This window comes from Metopolophium dirhodum, chromosome 5 (genome assembly GCF_019925205.1).
Source record: "Metopolophium dirhodum isolate CAU chromosome 5, ASM1992520v1, whole genome shotgun sequence".
Lineage (NCBI taxonomy): Eukaryota > Metazoa > Arthropoda > Insecta > Hemiptera > Aphididae > Metopolophium > Metopolophium dirhodum.
Window position 1 is genome coordinate 34,214,820 of NC_083564.1, and position 24,511 is coordinate 34,239,330.

Here is a 24,511-nt window from a genome sequence, read left to right on the forward strand (position 1 = left end):
AAATTATTAGCCACGTCATGGATTAATAAAATACATTAGGATGATTTTGAATTCTTTGGCTAATGGAAGCGGAAAATCACATGGTTCTCGAAACTATGGATTTTTTATTCAAACATATTAAACAACCTATATAATATGTATCTATAATAATTACACGGAATCATAACAACAAATAAGTGTATACCTATACATATAAAAAGTGTGATTTCGATTGATTTTTTAATTTATTTATTTTATCGAGCATTTCGGGAACTATAGGTATAATACCTTCTTACTAAATAATGGAATATTATATAATAATTTATAATTCATAGTAGGTACCTACGTTTTGATTAGAATTTTTTTTTTTTAATTTTCTGAGTAGTCTCGATTTAGGTTGGTTAAACATTTTAACGAATATGTGAATATTGTTCAACACTATACATATTATATATATATATATACCAACGGTGAGCTGTGCGCATTTGCCCATTATGATTATTCAATAAACTCACACTTGTTCACTTCTTCTATAATAGGCGCGGTAACACCGTTGGCAATACCACTGCATACGAACACGGTCGTTTAAAATCATTTTCGTATTCGATTACTCAGCTAGATAGCTATATCGCTTTTTCCTTACATAACCAAGTCTGTCCACCTCGCACCGTCATCAACCGACTTAAGAGTTTTCGACGTCACGCCGCTGGTGCGTGCGCGGACGACGGAAATTCTAAACGAAAATCTTGTGCGGTTTCCACATCGGAGGTTATCGTTGTGTTGTCATCGAGCGACGTCGTTCGGGCAGAATGAACAAAATAATTATAAAAACATAAAAATAAAAAAACGTACAAAGCAGTCAAAGTCGAATAATCATTTTCAGTTTCACTCGTCGCCGCTGCATTCGGGATGAGATCGAATTTCCGACGTATACACGTCTTCCTCTCCCGTGGTGGTTTCTCCTCCACACTTATCATATTTCATCATCGTTCACGTCTCGTACCTATAAAGTAGACGGAGTATACTTCTATGGCGATGTTCTTTAAATTTTGTAGGGTTCCCGCCGTAGGCCTAACAGTAAAAAAAAAATTAATAACAACAATAATATACGGTCATTAACGAAACTCTGGACCGATCGTAAAAAAAACAATATTTTATATTTAGAACGGCGGCATACCATATTATATTATTTATTACATTAATGCGTTTTTGACCTATACCACTTTGTTGTTGTCGTCACGGAGTACCTATCGCCGCGAGACGAGAGGAGGTCACACACGTGTAAGTACGCGTAGGTATACGTCAAGTTAACCTGTAACAGTATGTCAGTATATAATACAATAATATATAATATTATGATACACGCACGTATTTGCTTTCCCGGACAAGTCTGGAGGGTTGACCGAGGGGGGGGGGTGTGTTATCGTATAGTCAGTCGTCGGTATACATACGAAATATTAATCATACTTTCGTCGGGAAATCGCCATTGAACACGCGCGAGTCTCTCTTCCGCTAAACGTGTATTTAACACGTCCGCCCACCACCAGTGCACCCCATCCTTTATAACCCCTAGGCCCTAAGCACCCTTCCGAAAAAAACAACCGTTAGTTGGTGATCAAAATTGTTTTCCTCGAGTTATCAAAGAAAGGTCTGTAACTCACGCACTTGTAGTAAACACCTGCAATTTTCGTCGCAAACGACGCGATCGCGTGGAGGCTTCGTCGAGGGCGCATAACGAGTTTATTATTTTTGTGTGACTGCGCCTGTACCGCGATCGTACGAATATTACTACAGTTGTCGGTATTATTATTATTATTATTTATGATGATAAGAAAACCAAAACTTGAGTAATATTTTCAGCGACCCCTCGAGTTCGGGGTTTCGTCGCTTCGATATGGTATTCACTATATAATATTATTATAGGTATACGAGACTTGTACATTTTAAAAACTTTACGAGCAATCAAATCATCACTTCTTGCGGAGGTAGATGATATATTTTAGTATATCCAGGGTGGCCCACCCTTAGGTCATAATAATATACAGTATTTGTATATAATCTATTATCTATGCAGTGGTGGATTTAACGGAGTAAATATGGACATTTTCGGACTGGGCACTCGCTCACTTGGGGGCCTGAACTCTGAACCTTTACAATTTGTTTTTTACTATACCATAAGCATAATGGAAAACGATTCGATCCATTAATTTCAGGAATGATGCTTGTCATGTGTGCATCGTCTGTGATGGTAATATATAATAACTGCATCTCAAAAATCTCAAACACGTACTCGCTATTGACAATCTGTACACATGTATTTATTTTTAATCTTTTGTGTCGTAATCGTCTACATTAAAAAACATTACAAACGAAAAATAATTTACAGCAAGAACGGAAGGCAAGGATAAGGTTATTATAGTAACCAAGTTTATACATTATTTGTATTCATCCTTGCATTTTGAAATGATTTATAAAAGCTTAAAACAAACCTATTTATAGTTACAATTTTGATGTTGAATTTTATATACAGATATACCTATATAATCAGGTAGTTATTGTATAAGTTAAATCATAATTAAGGTAATTTAACTAAAAAAAATATTTATTGAAAAACGAAAATGTTGTCCTACCCCAGCAGAATAATGATTTTTTAATATTGTTACCTACATATGTTTGTTGACTGAAGTCTGCAGGGATTTTTCTTTAAATCCGCCACTGGATCCACAGTAGCTAATATATAAGTCCATTTTCGCATCGACAATATATCATTATATTGTAAATTCATATGTATAATATATATTATATATTATGACGAACACGTAGGCAGCTGCAGGTATGTATAATAATAATATATGATATACACAAAATTATGTCTACCGCCGTCCAACAGTGTATATTATTATGTATATATAATAATAAGAGCGTCGATGGCGGTTTTATTTTGCTCGTTAAAATTTATTTCCCCGTTTCTTACCATTATTTTACATTATAATATTATATTATTATAATATAAATGCCGACATTAAAATATGGAAATATTAAAATATAAATATCATATTATTATACCGTCATCTAAAATATGATTTATTTTTAATTCCTTAAACGCGGTATACGATGAATAATGATGATCGTGTTTTAAATTTTTTTTTTACTATTGCAAATTATTGTGTTCTATATACATATATATTTATATTCACACACAACTCAATATATTATAGAGGGTACCTATATAAAAAAAAACTGATGTTAATTAGCGTATTAACATAAATTTAAATTGCATTTTATGTTTTTAACCGAAACGGGAACTCATTTAGTTTTAAGTACTTATATAATTATATATGCATAAAATTATCATGTATACATATTATATTATAGTGCGGCCGCGCGTTGTCCTGTATATAGACGGTACCTAAAATGTTGATACATCTATCACCCGAAATCATTTTCGACGGCGTTTATCTTATTCTAAAATATACGCAGTATACTAAAGTGGAAGAATTCGTGCCCAATCAATTGCTCGTTTTTACGATAGGTATAATATATATTATACTTACCGTCATTGTATACAGTTTTACTACCGCCATGGAGACATTCTGAATTTGTACTTTAATGGTTTTAAATAATAACACGACGTTTAGAATTACATCGACACTATATATATTGGAGGAATTGTGAAGCCGTCACAATTTACTGTTTGTGCAGTATCTAATACCAATTATTATACCATAGGTACTTATTTTTAAAGGTTAACACTGAGTTTATTGAAAAGTATTATAACGTATATTAATTCTTTCCATCATTTAGTCTTTACAAAACAACGACGTTTTTGAAAAAAATTATATTTTTCCATTTTTATCGATATCAATTTTCAGTTTTACAGTTTTTACTCTGGGTCAGTCAAATATATTCTAGACGACCGGAGTAGTGTACCAATATTTAGGGGTGTATCCCTCCGCGGCGGCTTGTTTAGATTTAAGACACTTATATAAGCTAAATAACTTATTATAACCATGAACTTTTTGAAATTTGATTTTTATACATTGAAATTCTCAGAAATATATTCTGCTTCGAAATAAGAGATGAAAAATCTCTACTCACAGTCGCTCAAAAAGAGTGAAAACTTGTAAAAGAAATTTTTTTTTCCAAAAATGTTTAGCAATAAATATAAACGATGCGGAAAAAAACATTTTTCAAAAAAAACGTTAACACGCGCGCAGTACTCGATACAACGAATGTTGACCTTTATAAAAATCCTATTGTATAACATTATAGGTACTACACGACCGCATATATGGGCTGAACGAATCAATGGTTCAAAATATATATAATATGTTTGTTATATTATTATATTATGTATATTGTGTGTGGTACTATTGCTCGGCGTCTGCTCGTAAAATGTGATGTTTCGACAAGAAAACGACTTATACGACGGGTAAGCGTACAGGTATCTTATAGGTATCGGTGCGTGTTCGATACATACGCTCATATAATGTCTGTTGGTTTCTTTTTTCGTCTTCTGCTCCTATAATACGCCCTCACAACAGGATCAGACCCTCTGCCTCCCTGCTCGCTTGGGACTATACGTCCCTTTGTTGGACACACTCGCACGTCCAAATAACAGTACTCGATGCCAAAGATTTATCGGTCCGGTCGTCTCGTCTCTCTACGCGACAAAGGTCTGCAGTGTTATCGTTCCTGCCGTCACCTTAGAGTGGCGCCGTTCACATGATATTACAATATAATAGTCGCAGAAATATGGTCCGAAAAGGGGTCGATTTTGTACCTATATATCATATACACATTATAGTAGGTACATGATATGTTTTCTCATTGTGTTGCTGTGGTAGTGTGGTAATACATAATATACATACCGTCTACGTTTGTGTCTCAAATGTATAAAAAAAGATCAAATTGAATACCTACGAAAATATTTTATTTTTTTGTCTAAAGAAATTACTGACACGTTACGAGTTATTACCTAAGTTTAAGTTCTATATTAATTTTAATTTATTCACGTAACAAATTCAGTTTAAAAAAAAAATAAATATATTTTATAAATAACGACAGCAAAAGGAACAAAAAATACATTCATCGCTTCGCTCAGAATCTAAAAAAAATTAACTGTTCGTGTTTTGGAAGAATTTTTTTTATTTACGAGCTTTATATTTTTCCGTCGATTTGATTTTTATTAAATTAAATATCGGTTGGTCTGTTAGCGACACTACAACATTTTCAGTTGAAACTCAAGTAACCAGCTACTTATACAATATTCTAAATGACATAAGTCACATGCACTTCCGAATCAATATAGGACGTATACTACGTGCGGTAAATTTGAATTTCCTTATCAATATTGTTTTCGTAATGCAGAGGACAGAGGACTGTACTTAATACAGTGTCCGAATTTCGAATAACGAAAACTAACGATGCAGCAATATATACAGAGTGCTTCACTGCAAATATCTAACAATATATATATTATCTTAAACAGTTTTTATCTCAAAATATTCTTGAATTCTCTAATTTTTATGTCATTAATTTACAACACTTTTAACGGCAAATTATATTATTTACTATTTTTTTGTCGTCGGAATTTTGAAAGTTCTATATTCGTTGTATACTTTTTTGAGTAACATGCACACTTTTAATTACTTATTCCAAATATTTATTTTCTCGTATAGACTTGAAATTATGTGCGCTGTATTATAAACCGACCGATTGTGCAACGCGAAATGAGGACCACTCTGTATAGTCGCATAGTTTATAATATCATATTATATACACACAAGTAGGAAAAAGCGCTGTAGTCAACGGTTCCCTTGCAAAAACAGTTGGACAGTTGTGCTTCTCGTGATTTTTTCTCCGTTCCGGAATGACCGTTTTATTACCATTGTACGGCAAAAACTGTTATTTTATTTCCTCACGCAGTTTTATTTCGATACATATTATTGTTGCATTTTTACCGGTTTCGCAATATACGTATTTACTGTATTATTAATTAGTACACGTAGAACTGACGTGTTGCTATAATTATACTTATATTATTATCGGGAGCTGATAAACTATGTAGAAATGAAATATAATTTGACTAATAGGTTTTTTTTTACATTTACTCCTTTCGACTGTATACTATTAATATACTTATTTATTAATCGTGTCGTAAGTAATTAATTACGCGCGTTCAATTATTTTATTTTCTTAACACCACACAACCGGTGTTTGATCGTTTAGACATAATGATATATAATATTGTAAGACCGTCAATCGATATATCATAATATACCTATATGTTATGCATTAAAATAGCACTTAGTAATATTATTGAATGCTTTCAAGTAATGATTTCTTTAAAGAGATCAACAACACTACTTTAACCTAGGTGTCATATAAAATATATTGCATATATATATTATATTTAATATTCGTACAAGTGGTACTAACGCGTATAATAACAATATAGCCCGCTCGATAATTTGTGTTTTTCAACAGTTGGGCGCTTAAAAACGTCGTCGTTGTGCGTTTGGTATTTATCGTCTCGTTTCATATAATATTATATTATTATGTACACGATAAACGGTTCGTAGAGTGCCTACTTGATAGTAAACATTATTATATTTTCGTGTTCATTTTTTTTTTTCCATCACCGGAATCATCACGTTCGTTCTTTCCGAAACAAAATCTGCGGGAGGGAATTGCGACACAAAAGTAAAACGATATACGTTTGGACAATAAACGGAGACCGAGTTTACCTATATCCCATGCGATGTATTATAATTGTTATCAATATTATAATCACACGTTTTTTTATTGGCACATCCCGATTGTCCGCGATGCGATTGAAATGCACCGTGGAAAAAATGGACAAAAGTCGAAAAAAATGTAATAAGTTTAACAAAGTAAATCATTTTTTACGTATCAAAAAATGTATTTAAAATTTAAATAGATTGAGATTGTATTGTATTGCTATAATGACTTTCAATCTATTTCCCTATGTAACATTGTACCCATTATATCTGTCGTAATGTGGAAATTAATTGACAAAATCCGTCAAGAATCTAGTGTTGAAATATATATATATTGCATTAAACGACATCGGCGAACGAAATAATAGCAATACATCTAATACAATTATGGACAGGCAAGTATTGTGTCGACGATTTGTCGGCATAACGAGGAGCCAATAAATACTTTTTCAAACTAAGTTCTATGAAACGATCAGATCGATTGAAATTCGAACATTTCGAGTTTTTTCGTTTTTAGGTAGTACAATTGGACTATCTGAGATGTAATGACGAGGCCCCTCGCTTATTGCACCTGATATTTTATGAATATATACATCACCTGTTCGTGGTCGGTCGAAAACGATTTTTATTTATTGCTTTATATAGTTGTCACTGTATAAATAAAAAACGCTAGTGTGTAAAGGTCAGCGGACGTCGCCATCGTCGCGCGAAAGTCTCGACGGCGACAACTACAACTTATAAAAAATATTTTAAAAAAGCGATGCCTGGTAGAAGTTGTGGATAGGCCCGAGGGAGACACGCAGACGAGATATCATTAGGTATATAAATATCTGCGAACAATATTTACCATATGATATTATATTACCCTACCGACGGCGTTATTAAAATGTTTATATCGTACATGCGTATACCATTACGATGACTCGTGTCCGTAGTCCTGTACTGTCCTTGTACGGGTCGCGTGTGCCCTCTCAACCTCCCCACCTCTCGCGTGAGTGTAACTATACTTACATAAATCCGTTATAACGTGAACTCGTATATATATATATATATATATTATATGTGTATAAACATAGTTTTTCCATCTGTCACGTATTTCTTCCATATGCGTTTCTCCCCCTCCCTCGCCCCACCCCGTCTCGAAGACCTGCGAAATATGGTACTTCCCACCGCCTTACTGGTCGCCGGACGAAATGATCGCCGTCTTGCTGTAGCACGGTCGCTAGCAACCGCCGTATACCTACGTATAGTAATCACACAGGTATAGGCATACATGTATGTACTATACGCGATACTATATGGTACTGTGGTATTTGGTATGCGCGGTATACACCACGAATGTATATAATGTACACGCGAGTTCATTCTCACGAATAGACTGCGTTGTTATAGACGTTTGACTGCCCGCCCGCCGGAGACCACCATATACGGACCAGCATGTTTAGCCATAGGTAATCTGTGATGACGAGAAAAAAAAGTTATCCGGTAAACACGCGATGATTTCTGACGCGGGCGGCCGGGGTACAGATACGATATAATATATATTTTATACTATCGTTATGTGCACGGAAATCTTCGCGATATACATCGGTAACCGGGTATATAAACTTGCACTCAGCGGTTCCCGCAGTATAATTTCGCCACGATTGTGCGAGCCTATTTTTCGATTTCGGTTGAGCTTTTATTTTATGTCTTACGATAAACTGCGTCGACAAAAATATTTCAAAACGTACCCTGCACGAGGAACTCGCTTTTTTATATTAAATCAAGTGTGGCAAACCAATGGGGTGGTACATGTCGGCTAAATTCTAACGGCTTGCCGAAAGTATTAATTTAATTTCGTTGTTAAATTCCTTGCATTTGTGAAAAAATTCTTTATTATTTCTATAAATAAGTAGGTAATAAAGATAAAGTTACCAATTAAAAAATGTTCAAAGTTTGAAACACACTTTCAGACAAATTTTGTCAACATATTATACAGTTATGATAGTTTACTTTCCAGTTTTCTATACAACGAAAGCGATAAAATCATAACAGAGGAATAAATAATAATAAATAATGGGTGCAGTTATTGTTGCTAGTGTTTCATTCAAACTAAGAAAATACTCAACTGAATTTAAAAATATTGGTAATTTTTTTTAAAACCCTGATCATTGCTATGAAAAAATGTCTACAGGTTATCCATCAATATTATATTGTATATGAACTGGCACATGAAATTTGTTTAAAACTGATTAGGTGTATAACATTTTGACACGTGACCCGAAAAAGGGTCGCTACCACTGGTACCCTTCAGGTACACACACACATATGCTAAAAGTCGATAAGCAGACCTCACGTTCGTTTGTACATTAGTAATGCGTATTTACCAATGTACCTCACACGAATTCGTCACGAACTAACGTAGTTCAGTTTTTTTTTTCAAAGATTTCAAAATTCAATCTTTATCTCGCTGCCTCTGCGATGCTTTCGTTTCTATCTCATGCGCGTGTACACAATACGCCAAGGCCGCCGTTGTGGTGGCGGTGTTTGGATAATATGATATCCTATAACCAGAAACGCTGTGACATTATGAATCCCTCCGCTTATTAAATCTGAGACGGACTTATATAACGGTGGTATAATAGTTCTGTATATATTACTACGTATTTACGTATAATATTATCATTTCGACGGCTCAGAGACGACATGTTTACCCTACAACGGTGAGCACACGAGCACACGGGATATATACTTAAATAAATATATTATATTTTGTATAAGCGCGGTAATTATATCTGGTACAGCTGTTGTACCGGGTGTGATGTGCAGTGCGCAGATACTTATAGCGGTACGGGGGTAACGAGGAGACGATCATAATATTGTTATAATAATGACCTCGTAACGAAAACATGTGACCGACTTGGGGTCGCTCACACAACTGCACATTGTAAGTGTGTAAAGCCGGTGTCCCAATTAAGGGTAGATGGTGTCAAAGGCGACCTAGCTGGATCGTGATACGTATGGTGAGGAAGTTTTAAGCGTTTGGCTTTTCGGTTTTCAAAAATGTGACTTCCGATGGACACCCTTGACGAAGAAAAAACGAGTGTGCGCCATTGCAGCTGTAACGTTCGACCGAGTACCATTATAATATATTATAACTTATGAATATTATATTGTGCATAGATCGTGTAGGAGGTACCTGTACTGGCTGTAGGTACATACCTGTATATTATATAACAACATAATCACCGGTACGGCGCGATTTATCGCTCCTCGATTCGATGCTGGTTATAATAGTCGTATAATAATAATATGTCCCCTCCGCCACGGTGTCCGTCTGAACTCTGAATAACGAACGAAACGCGCAATAACTAATATTTATTATAAATACGATTATTTAACCCGAGAGAGGGAGAGACGAAAAATAAATATGACCATACAGTCGAATATTGTTATAATTCACAATTATTTATTTATTATTATAATAATAAGTGTCTGTTCAGCCCGCGTTCTGCCCACTACAGCGGCGGCAGAAACGAGCTAGTGCAGCTCGAGCATAAATATATCGGCCATTGTTATTTCGATGCGCGTCTGCAGCCGACTGCAACTCGATGTCGTTAGTTTTACATTAGTGGCTCGGGACGAAAATCCTCTATAGTCGTAATAACAATAAACACAATACTGCTGCAGCCATATAATATAATAAATATATTATATTATGTATGCCCAACAACGGCAAAGTGACATTTCGTTCGGACGGTCATAATTATTATTTACGTTACGTCGTAATAATAACTATAATAAGTAATAATAATAATAGTAATAACCGCCTTGGGTTGCACAAAACGGTTCGGCGGCGACGTTACGACGACGACGAGTGATCGACAATAATTATTTAATAGTATTTTGTTATTTTATTCCGCAATTGGTTTTACATAATATTTTATTTTTTTCAAAAAAAGCGGCAAACTGTTTTTTTTCGTTGTTTTGTTTAAGGAGTGCGCTAAATATTCATTTAAATCGCCGCCACTATATGTGTATAGAATTTTGAGCAAATCGTCTTCGCCGCGGCGCTAATCCTCCAAAACATTTTACCGGCTTTGCATGTGATCATCTCCTTCGGCGAAGGACAAAAACCGTTGCCGCGATAATATTATCGTTTTAACACAGTCCCACTACAATTTTACGCCTCTAACATGCAGATCCCGTCGCCTGAACGTACCCTAATATAGTAATAACTTATGACATTATAAAACGTTGCGGCAAACTTTTTCAGCTAGCGACTGTATTATAGGCTTTGGCGGTGACGCAGCTTTGGTGGGAATTTTCGAAACCAATTTTTATTTGTATATATATATTTTAATGATAAAACCTTACAATATTATAGTTTTATATGTTTACCCCCTGCAACGGCTATAATATATAGGTAGATAGAACATTGAACCAGTGCCGCGACGAGGCGCATATTAGTCGACAAATAATTTAGTCAGTTAGGTACTTTGAATGTAGGTATATCAAAAACACAGTAGTTGTACCAGACACAAATATATTATGCCCGTAGATTAAATCATAATAATATGTTTTATTTAAAATCAAACCGGTAGGCCACGAACCCCAAGTTGGCACCCTCTACAGCTTAGACACAAAATTATTGTAGACGACGCACCTCTTACCCGGAAGGTACAGTTTGCACTAAAATTAACCGACTGTTCGACAACAAAGCGTAAAATATAAAACCTAGACTTCTTGAAGGATTCGAAAACAGTAGACTGTTTTTCATTATACTTAATATAGGTCATTTTATTTCGATGTGTCCTGATCGGTCTAATGAGTCGATTAAGATTTTGGACACATGTTTTGATTATTATATCTTCTTTTTAGTTTTTATCTATTTAGATCATATACTAAAACGTTTATCAAATTTGGACTTATTCTTATCTACAATATTATAGTCTATATTCAATAGTGGAGTACGCTCTTTCAAATAAATAAATGAAAAAACTTGTTGGTATTTATACCTATAATATTATAGGATCCCGAGTAAACATATTATATCACGTTCATGTCCGTTTTCAATATCAAAATCGCATTGGCATATTTATACGATGGAATAAAAATCGATCAATTTAACCCGTAATTATATTGAACATAAATATTTTGCCTATATGTACAGAACTCTTTATAGGTATACAAACGATACGCGTTTCGAATCCCCTTAAGACATATATTTTTACTGCGACACGGCGCCGCCCAGTCCTTGTTATCACGTATAATTATTAAACGGTGCGATGACCGAACGATACGTGTAATTGTCTACTTACTGTTGCACCACTACACAGTTTGTGCAGACGTATCGTCGACCGTGTAATCAGGAGAGGTCGGTCACGCCCATTTCGTAAGCGTAATATATTTTGTTTTTTACTCATATATGACCGTCGTTTTCGTCCCCAACGATCGTTAATTGTATGTTTCGATGTTTCCCTGTGCGATGGCCGCCGAGAATATACGATTTTTCAAAGTCGCACCCCGTGGTGTGTTAGAGGGGTAGTCGGGTTAGGTTGTATGTACGACGCGTCTATAAATTACATTATTACCATACGATTAAAAAACGCGCCGGCCCGCGAAAAGAGTGCCGACCGCCGTATTTTCTCTCGATTATTTTCCCGCCATGGGTGCCTGCTGAGTTGTATACCTGCGCGTTACCCTAAGGCCTAAGTATATTTTGTGTTCGAATATTCTGTTGAAACTGCAGTTAATTATCGCAGGTGTTTAACAGTGGTGTGATTTAATTCAAATTTCTGATGATGCAAAGTTTTTTTTATGATATAATGGATATTTTATTATGTCTACAACGGCTTCAATCCTCTGATACAAAAATGCGTGTATAAAAGGTGTCAACAAAATATCGATAAACAAAAGCCCAAACTTAACCCTTAACTATGGTTGTAATTTACATGTGCACTGTGCAGGTAATAACAACCGTGATGATAACCATATCTTGTTGACTTTGTATTAATGTATCAATATTGCCTATGCCCTATTATATAGATATACATATATAGGTAGGTATAATTGAGTTAATGTTTAATATTTATTAAATTATTATTATTTCATTATTTTCCATAAATAATTACAACCAAAGCGGCCTACAAACTTGAATACTTTCGGTGTGGCAAAAGCTACACCTTGCAACATCCTAGCTATATACCACAGTATATATACCACTGAATTGGGCGTTTTATTATTTACTGTGGTGTATATAATCGGATACGATCTAATGACGTTGCTTTGATAAGTATTAAATTTGGTTTATGCAGTATCAGGTCTTCTTGAAATGCCCTTTATTGGCTCGGGCCGCTCACCAATTATTTTTCCACATAGTATATGATATGTCGTGTTATCGTCTCAATGTTTTCATAGTTTAAATTATTAAACGTACTCGCGAAATATTAGGCTCTTTAAAATCAGCAACCGTGGGTAACCTATATACACATATTATAGTATATTGTAATGTACCTTCGTCCTGCGATGTTCTCGTGAAGTCGATTCTGTGTGCGCATATACAATATAGTTCAATTTTTAAAAATAATAATAATAATATGTGCACATGAGAGAGGTATACACGTTATCAATTTTCTCACAGACAATAACCGTCGAGCTCGTTCGTATAACAAGGTATCCTATAGGATTCCGACCGGCTTTCATATTTAGACCGTGTTCGCGGGGTTGGTTATCGAAATTTATATTGTATCATATACAATGTTCAGACGATATATTAATAACGTTATCTATGTATGAGTTGCGTTTGTGTGGAGAGCTCGTCGACGAACCCAGAAATATTAATGAAAAAAAAAATTAGAAATAAACCATCCGTTTCCATTGTCAAAGTGTATACCAACTCCTCATACTATATTATGACCTACGTTATCGCTCGGCGAGTCTGTAGCAGGACCATTCGGTTCGACCATTTTTATCTCGATTTCGACGTTCATTTTTTCGAAAATAAAAATATATACCCATTATATATATCCGTCGGACGACGTCCCGCAATCGACGGTTTATTTTCAATCTCGCATACTATATCGACCGCCGCCAGCACGTCTGCAATGAATGCAGAGTGGTATACCTACGACCTACCTAGATGTCGAAAAAGGTGGGTGAGCATTTTTTAAATGGTCGGATTTTGTTTAACAGCATCGAATATGAATTTAATCCGATTTTATCGTCACGCAATAACTGTTATATTATTATGATATAAAATGTACGATTATTACATCACAAACGTTTTGAATTGAGTTCAAAAATGTTTCGACGGTACAGTGTATACTGTATATAGATTATTTTTACCGCCGCCGAGTGAGTCGATTCTCTAAATCGTTTTCGAATTTTAATTTCATCGTCGAATTCCAGCTATAATATGTTTCCAAACAATCGAAAATAAATAATTATACGTTCACGGTAATGAAATCGGTTTTATAACGACGCGTTTGTCGTTTTATGACGATTTCGATGCAGATAATTATAAGTCGTCCGCGGCATTATCCCTATATACCAGCGAATGCTGTGCACTCCTTTATCTCGATATATTGTTATAAATTACAATATTATCGCCGCGGTTTGTGTCGCGTCGTATTATAATAGGCCTGCCATCACAGGAATTATCGTGTAAAATTTTTTTACTGCCCTCTCGTACATAATATTACATTAATACGTACCTATAATATGTATAGTGTTATAACGGGCGCACCGTTTTATTATCCGGTCGTGTCGGTTTTCGAGCGATAACAGTTTTTATTCGTCCGGTAATAATTAATATATTATAATATTATAATATTTTTTTATTTACGCGTGCGACACGAAATTGGAGCAACGTTCGCGCGGCATATACCTTTCCACGTCACAGAGCTTCGTAATTGTACCTCCATTATAGTGTTAAACTGTATATAATTATAATATATTACAGTAACTATCGTGTTATCGTCTACATGGTTTCGACACAAAATTCATAAAATTCTTCGCCGCTTTAAAAAGCGTCGCTGCCTCGTAAATTTTACCGATATTATACACTTGACGGGAACACTACCTACTTTATATTATAATTAAGCAATCATACCTACATCGGTGATTATCGACCTTTTTAAATCGGGGATCTTTACTGAATTAGAGATTCTGATGTCTGCAAGCGTGCAGTAAACAGCGTGAGAAAACATGTTTTGGACGTGAGCGCGATTTCGCAATGTCCAATTTGAGTGCACTAATAAATAGTCAAGTGAATTTAAAAGTCAACCTCAAATGTTATGTTAGTTTTGGGGTAAAAAACGTACCAGCTGCGCTCAAACGGGTGACTCTCTTAAATTATATACAAGTATTCAATATTTTTGAGATGGTAACCCATTAAATAATTATAGCAATAGTAATAATTAGTCGACTATATACCTCCAAAGGGGTCGCGTGATATCTAGATCGACGACCGCTGGTATACATGGTAACATGGTGGCGGATATCGATTCTACAAATTTATATTTAAATAAGTGCGGGTATGAATAATCTATACACGATTCTGAAATTTTGTGGAATAGCGTTGCACCAGAAAACTTGGTCGACTACGGCGTATCGAAAAATATGCCACTCGAATCGCTAAACCGTATTATTATTCCACCGTTCATCTTTATTATTTCGGTCAACGGCTCGATCTGACGGGCGCGGGAGTTTTACGGGCCGAAAGTTTTTTCATTATTACAATTTATCCCGCCGGCGTTTGTGAAAAGTCTCTGCGGTTTAGACGTGGCGGCGGACGATAATTTGCACGATGCCAGTTTTTGTTCTTTCGAAAGTGGAAAAATTTACTGCGGAAACACGCGCGCGCCGAGCGACAACTTGTTCGAAACGGTTATGGTTATTTTACGTCAAATGTATGTGTCATCGCGAAACGAAAGTGTGCGTACATTGCACGTGGCTGCAGCATTAGGTAGAATAATATTATGTGATTGTATATGCGTATAGTAATAATAATAATAATAATAATAATAACGAATCGAGGGCGAATGAAATTGGATTTCCGTCGATATATTTCGAGTGCTTGCCGCTTACCGTTTTCTCGGAATAGAAAGAATAACGCTCGCGCAATAAAATAAAAGTATACGCATTATATTGTCTGCTAGCTGTTTCTTTTTACCGCGTTTAATCGAATGAAAACCTTTGAATGACTTTTAAAAGTTTTCGCCGTTCAGCGATGGAGCGGCTACGACGATTTTCACCCGGTGTCCCTTTACCCATATATAATATATATATATATATTATATAGGGGTATATTATACACTGTGCAGGGTGATTTACCAAGCATGCTCACACACCGCTTTTATTATTTAATAAAGCGCTTGTTCAAATTTGGACTTATGGAATTTTTAAAGACCATATTACTTTCAGGTGCTTAGATTTGTGTTCTTAGAAGTCTCCTGTAACGATACAGCTTTTTTTTTTCAATGAGAACCATCCTATTTTACTGTAAACTGTTAAATAGATGACTTTTTCGAACATCTTAATTCTTAGTAGACATCTTAAGTATTTTTAACTTAAAGCTGAGAAATTTAACTTTATGCAGTATCAATATAAATCCTTTCTTATCGCCTTGCGTCAAATATATAATATGTATTGTTATATCTAGTCTAGTACTTATTATAATGCTCAGACAATTTCCACAAATTATTAAATACCAATATTATATTGTTATTTATAACTTTGTTATCACTACCCACATCATTTTAAATCTATTGGCATGCGGACTATAAAGAATATAAAGTTTAATAATAATTCAGAAACTTAAATATTGAATTACGATACATCATAATTAATAAAAAAAATTATCTGATTAAAGTTTAAAGAAAAAAATGCGGTTCTCATTTGAAAAAAAGAAGTTCGATTCGCCTCAGGACTCTCCATAAATGGCATAATAGTTTAAGTGTTTGAAAATATGGTCTTCAAATGGTACCTTATATTTATAAATTCTAAAGTTCAGAATTTGAATGGATGCTCTACATACATAACTGTAGCGTTATTGCCTTATCAATATGACGTGTAATTCATGCACATTCAGCGTACCTGTCAAATTCATATCAAACGAAAATTGTATTATAAAGGTACAAGATATTAGATCTTACAAATAAGATATACCGATAAAAGCATTTGAATGTTTTTACAAAATACTTAACAACATTGCTTTATGTAGGTACATAAAAAATGTATTAACCTGCAGTGATTGGTTTATTATAAAAAACTATACCTAATACTGTAATACTTTATTTTTTTGGTTTTAAATTAGTTAAGGTTTTTACTTTTTTAGTTATAATTCATGTAATTATAGGGTAAATGGCGATGATGTTTGACATTATTTAATATTGTATAGTTTATTGATCGACAGATCTATTGTATAAGTATGTGTATAGTTTGTTATTCGTTTGAAAATTGTGTTTTGTATAACTATCGTATCTATAGTTACCTACTTCTGTTACCGATCCTACACCGTTGCCATAATAAAATATCATCTGTGTTATTGTTATCATTATTAATCTTATTATTATGACAATCCCATCATTCCTGTGGAAGAAAAACCCGTTTTTTTTCGTTGTATCGACTATTATTCATAAACCAAAAACTCGAGAGTGTAGGTCGGTAATATATCATATACCTATATAATGTACCTAGTTAACACGAACGAGACCTGTATAAAAAGAGTGGTTACCGTACGGCTCGGAGATTGAAATCCGTTTAACGATACGTTCTAATATTCCTGTATAGTATGTGTGCTCGTATTATGTGATTCGGACCCCACCGGCCTCCACAACCCTAATTGAATTTCATTAACGAGGGATAACACTTTTTTTTATGACGTTTTTCACCGGCAACCTGTGAACTGTAAAACGTTGCTGCTATTAGGCCTACTACTACACACACACACACACACACAAATACAACTCTCGACGTGCAGTAGCGGTACCTATACGTTTTTAATTTCCGTCCATGTCGATACGGCTGCGAACACGTAGGTACGACAAGAGATTAAGATTAAAATAATATATACCACAATACACATTTTCAACGCATAAAACTCGTTTATCGAACTATTCCACTCGTGTTTTTAGTATATTCAAGTCGTCGTGCTATACGTTTCAACGACCTGTACGCGCGGTCTATATATATATATATATATATATATATAACGTATCTATATCATGTACTGTGTATTTCGGTGATTTGATCGCGGTGTGTAATATTATACAATAATAATATAAAATATAATGTGAATCTGGTGCGAGTGTTGTATAATCAAGTATCTCATAATACCGAATGTATCATAAAAATCAAGTGTTATAAAAGTAAATAAATAAAGGTAAACGATAACATTTTCAATCATAATTTAAAAATCGCTATAGGTACATATAACTGTGTTATAATATGCCGTATTATGTGCTATAAGAATAATATTTATCGTAAGAATATATGTATACCTATGTGTATACCTATGATTGTATGTTATGTATAATGTTGTGAATATTGATTTCGGCTGAAAGAAAAATACGTTTCCATCAGATAATGAAATATTGACATTTGACAGGACTAAAATTGTATTGCTTAATATATTATATTGCATTAAAATCGTATATCATTCTTATAACATTCAGTTTGTATACATTCAGTATAAGATATCTGATTGTAACAGTTTTAACACGGCTCAAATTTTGCTGGTGAGTCGACAGTTCATATATTTTTTTTATACGTTCGATAACTCGATTTGTGAGTGTTGATTACGCGCGCCGAAATATATATAAAACATAAAAGGCTCTCGTTAAGGGTGTTTGGAAAAAATAAAGAAAAAATAAAACCGTACGCGTTTTACGCTGTAAGTTCGCCGTTGCCGTGTACTATATATAACTTGCACACACACTCGCATACATTCTATAAATATACCTATATATGTGCCAATCAAATAAATCGTTAAGTCGTCGGGTTCGTCAGTTTCCAACGATGGCGGTTTGGCCGATATACGGACGAGCGAAGTCGCCGGGTCGTTTGACACAATTATTTAGGTTAAGACCGGCGTTTCGTCTCTATATAAATATTATAATACGAGCTCTCTCTCTCGCTCTCTTTTAAGCGTATATAATAATAATAAATTATTATATGTGCGATCTATTCATTAATAATAATACAAATTATATACGAAGATGAAATAGTATACACGATCGATTGAACGTCCGACGCCGTTAATTGGGGCCACTCGATTTGGGTCTTCGCACGTCGTGTTTACATCTCGATATAATAAACAACTTCGATTGTACTATTTCGTGCTCCGAACAAGTAGGCATATTATTTTATTCCCTCGTCCATCGGAGGCTTATTACAAATATACCTTCACGATTATATACGGCGTGTGTGTGCAGCGTGAAATGGGTTATGATCCTTATAATATATACGTATATAGTATATAATATAGATATACGCCTTATAATATTATATAGGTACAGACACGCCCATCTCCGACTCGGCTAAACGATATAATAATATTATTATTATAATATTATGTAATATGCATAAAACGCGCGCGCATAAACGTAGAAAATATCAATGAAATGATAAATTATTAACTCTCGATTTATTATGGGCCGCGGATACGAGTGGTTCTCGTTAAAAAAAAAAAAAAATTAAAATATAATATGTACACGCAGTTACTCGCCGGTTACTATATTATAATATTATATACCTAGGTACATAATATATTATACGATAAAATGTGTTTGTATATTATTATGTGCGGTGGAAGATAAAAAAAAAAACGTATTTATTAATGGTAACGTAAACGTCGTATTGTACGCTCACTGCAGTGGGTCGAATGCGCGTGCGTGCGTAGTCATCGTATGTGTCGTGTATGAGAGTATACGTTGCGCGCGTGTGGGAAGTCGTCCTGGCCCACTGGTTCTCTCAATGAACTTTATTGACGGCGGCTCGGCCATTCGTGTCGGGTACGCGTCAATGAACGTACCGCAGTCACAGTCGTCGTCGTCGTCGTCGTCTTCGCAGTCGGTGGTTTTTTCGTTTCGCGGACGCGTATAGTGCGTATAATATTTTTGTACAAAACGCTTTTCGACGACGACTTTAACACTATATAAACAGTAAAAACAGTGCGCGTACAATAAAAGTTATTATCGCTGTTCGCCGCGTTCGACATGATAACCAAGAACGGAGTAGGAGGAGGAGCACGTCGCCCGCTGAAGAGCGGCGGCAGCAGAGGAGGCCATCCGAGACCCGTCAGCAGCGGTCTAAGTTTCAGCGTGCTAGGTACGTTGTTCTCGTCGGTACACGATGTATATGATAAATTAAATATGCAACGTGGTACATAATACATTATCGTGAACCCTTAAACTAGGATTAGGATGTTTATGACCTTAAAATCTAAAAAATGCATGGAAATTTGATCTAAAAATATATTAAAGTATGTTCTTAAACAATCACATGTGACATAATCAAATGCATTGAATAATATTCTATTATTCTGGTGCCTGCTTTTGTTATTTCACTTTTGATTGAATTCTAAAAAAAAAAACCAATTCAAGTCATAGTCGAAGGTAGGTTATTGCTATTTATATATATTTACATTTATCAGCCTGAGTGCTTTGGGTTCAACTTTGGAGGTGAGAATACATATATTTTATTTGCTACCACCGAAATGTTAACCTTGACCGCCGGGGTATAGACCGTGCTACCGCTGAACCGGGTAAAAACGGTGTATAGTTTGTATTATTATTTTTATTTTCGCATCGATCGCATGTTGTTATAACTATGTTCGTGTCGTAGCATAATCATCGTACAATACGGTAGATAATATTTAAGTATTTCAATGATATTATATTATAGGCAGATATTACGTACCTATTACGTCAGTGTACAATATTGTCAAATCCTCGACCACTCCGCGCACTTTGACGCGATAAATATAATATTATATCGCCAGACCGGTGGGACGCGGGTCGTAGAAGATTTTTTCGTAAAAGAAATTCGTAAATTATAATATAATATCACATCGGTGAAACATATACACGAATAATATAATGTTATATATATATTTATGTATGTGTGCGCGCGCGAAACTAGTTCTCGTCACAGCCAGACGAGAGCATCCGCCACACCGGTCGAAATCATTCATTCCGCAGTCACACCGCGTGCCACATCGTATTATTATACAGACGACCACCATATAATATTATATGTATATCCATTAATTCAGCGTTTGGTAATGTATAATAAGCTATATATTATAGATGTACTCGTTACTCTAACGACTTCACTATATATGCAGTAACGCCATATAGTGATTTGAGTATTATTTTTTGTTATGCTCGTTTCTAACGCGTTATTTTAATGTTGCACAATAAACCAGAAACCATAATAATGCGTGTAATATGTCATATTTTAGTTATCAAACAGTTATTGAAAAAAGATAAAAATCTAACTTTGTAGATATCTGCGCAGTTTTTATATCAATCAATAAAATTGTATTCCGAACGAAATATGTAATGTTTTTAGAAAGTTTCGGACTAAATATGTAATATGGATATTCGATTAAAATATTATTTTCTAGAAAAAAAATAGGTATAAATTTGGTATAACAATAAATATATAAAAAAAATCTCTCGTGAATATGTATAGTTCTATAACTCCATTCCAAATTCATTACTTTTTAGTTTTATCTACATGATAACATAATATTATGTGACGTGCTTAACGTGTTATTTTGTATTCTTTAAACAAGTAACAGAGAAGTAATTCCGATAACTTTGTAACGATATACTAATTTCGACAAGACAGGTGTTCGTCTATATAATACGTAAGTAATAATCTTATACTCCGCAATGGCATTCGTCTGTCTATACGCCGATCGACGCCTATATCGATCCCTAAATCCCTTGTGAAGTACTACATTATATTATTGTATTTTAATTCGTTCCTGTGTTTTTCTGCAGGTCTGTGTATATACGAAAGTAAACATAATATTATATGCGTGGCTGTAACTGCAGTGTATATATTATGTGCGTGCGATGTCTTGTGTATATATATATATTTATATCTGCGGTCGTGTTTTAAGTAATTGCCGAAACGCCTCTGGGGCAGTTGGAAATTTTAAATCTGTTTTTTATTGCTGCGCGTCCCGAAAACGATTTATGACCGTACGCGAGAAGACGACGGACCATATGTGACGACGTCGCCGCTCCCACATCGCGCGCCGTTACTCATACCACGGTGCCGGTATCTATAATATTATGTCTATGTAGGCAGAGTCGCGTGTATATACGATTACTTTTTTAAGCGAACGCGTCCCCGCACCTCCCCGCCCCTTGCCCCGACTGTAGCAAGTATATACGTAAGTCACGGCCAAACGATTTCGGTTTTCGGAGCGTTTATGTGTGCGTTGAAGCAATCGTTTCACTTGCGATTGATTTTTTTATATTTAATAAAAAGGGCAAAGGGAATAAAAAAAAAAAAAACAACCCACTTCCGATATAAACGCAGCCGTTGTTGTTCGTCCCGGGGCTGCGGATTATACGTGGTAAAGGCGCGTGGGAAACCGTCTGCGACTGTGGGAACGATTATACGTCGGCGGCAGAGAGGAGGGGGCGGGCTGTAGTAGGTATATATTTAATATACAATACGCAACCTTAAACATTACGCGGTTCCGTCATTGAGTGGTTGTGGTAGTCCAGTAGAATGCGAAATGCCCGGCGTATGAAGTCGAGTTTCCACAATACGGTAGAGTTGAATGTATTTAACTTTTAGGTAGATAACGTGTATTATACCAACATTTTGTTATCAATGTATTAATTATATAGGCGCAGAACCTCGTACGATACGACACGGTGAAGTGGAAACCCGGCTTAAACATTCAGCTCTTTACGTAAAATACCGCATCACCACGTGTACCCATAACCGCGGTAACGCGTGATATCAAAATAATAATACCGACTGTTGCTGCCGTCGCGATGCAGTGATAATAATAATATTATATTATACGAACAGATTTAGGTGGACCATGTGTAGTGGTTGTCGCGACAATTTATTATTTTGGGGAGGGGAGCAAAGAAATGAGTATCGTCGGACTAGCGCCAGACAGTCGGACGGGACGAAGATTTTCTTACGCCCACACGACTTGGCCAAAACCGGTGTAAGTAAATAATAAGTATATAGTGTATAAAAAACCGGATTCGAGAGGTTGTTTTAATCTCGTCCGTCCGTCCACCTCACCACCATCACAGTCGTGAATGAACTCCTCTATACAGTATTTTTGTTATTATTGTTGTTGTTGTTGTTTTCACCTGCTTCGTCTGATTATGATGCATTCGGACGGTCACGCGCGAAGACTACGACCATCGAGATAGAAAATATTATAATAACTCCGTCGTGGTGTGTATACTCACTCGGTATTATATTACACCCAGGTCTACGGGTTTGATATAATATTATAGAGGTGTGAATACTATTTATTCGTTCCGGTGACGCGCGCTTTCTAAAGTAATAGTAATAACTATAGTTATATAGTGATAAATAATTATATCCGCTGAAAAAAATTAACGTTGAGGTCATCGGAGGGTAGTTTTCACGACGGTGCCCCGCGACGACGAACGCAAATCTCGCTAAAACCACCGCCTCGTAAACGTTAAAGCGTATTAATATTATATTTTTGTCAGTGTACCGCGACCGCGTAAATCATATCATATAATAACGGTTTTGGTTTTTGGTTTTTCAGATTTGGCCGCTATACGGAAGCTGTTGGAAGAAGGCGATGGCGACGAAACGTGCCCCAGCTGCGGCATGCCTTTCGACAAGGGCAAGAAGAGAAAGCTCATCGACTCTTGCGGACACGAACGATGTTACGCGTGCATGTTCCGTAACGAGGGCTGTCCGCTGTGCGCCACCGCGGCGACCGCCGAAGAAGGTTCGACAAAAGGTATGCTAGGACCTGAATTTTTTTTTTAATACATATAATATATTATTATGATTGATTTTGGTCTGTATTACACGTCAAATTTGTACGGTACTGCAACTGCATACGCCCACACGACGTGTTTCTCGTAATCGCGGTGCAGCAATAAAACGGTCGGTGGCGATTAAATTAAATTATGATAGAATTTAATAATTTAAGTTTTTCTTATGAAAATTCTATCTGCTTTATTAGTCCATTCATAAACTTCAATTTTTTTCAAAGCTGATTCATTATCATTTATTTGTTAAGTCGTTTGCATTGTCGTTACCAAATTACTTCTTTTGTTCTTTTACGGACGTGTTGCAGAGAGTTCTTTTTTCGTTTTTTTTTCTTCTTTAATTTACATTTCAATTTATCATTAATTAAACGACGAATTTCATCAGATATTTACTAATTTATATCGACATGGACTATCCTTCTACGTTTGGAAATAGAATTGCGACTTTTTATTCTTAAAATATCGACTAATTTAAGAAAGACTGTATTTAATAAAGTTTATCCACTTTAAAAGTTCAAAGAATATAAAAAAAACAACAACCGCCAATAACCGTTCAAAGTATATACACCGGATGCTTCAAACGACCTCTTCGTGGAAACCGTTTAAATGAAATCAGGGTTTAGGAATTTTATAATTTCGTAAAGTACTTTGTTTTTATTTTTTTTTCGGAAGTATAAGTCAATATCAAATGCTTACCAAGCAAACTCGGAAAAAAAATAATAGCCATATATTTTGCTGTCTTAATAATAAGTAATAACATTATTTAATCGATTATATTAA

The 24,511-nt window shown here is 35.2% G+C and overlaps 1 protein-coding gene across 5 annotated transcripts in view; it reads left to right on the forward strand.

Moving 5' to 3' along the window:
- The window catches only part of LOC132944346 (protein TANC2), a 198,292-nt gene that overhangs the window by 160,759 nt on the left and 13,022 nt on the right, over nt 1–24,511 (forward strand). For 4 of the 5 annotated variants that reach the window (XM_061013637.1, XM_061013641.1, XM_061013639.1 and 1 more), the window contains exon 3: nt 23,497–23,697. In XM_061013637.1, coding sequence (XP_060869620.1) covers nt 23,497–23,697 — 201 coding nt within the window. Of the gene's footprint in view, nt 1–18,068; nt 20,037–23,496; nt 23,698–24,511 lie in introns of those variants that run through there. The other variant, XM_061013638.1, reaches the window with a different exon arrangement.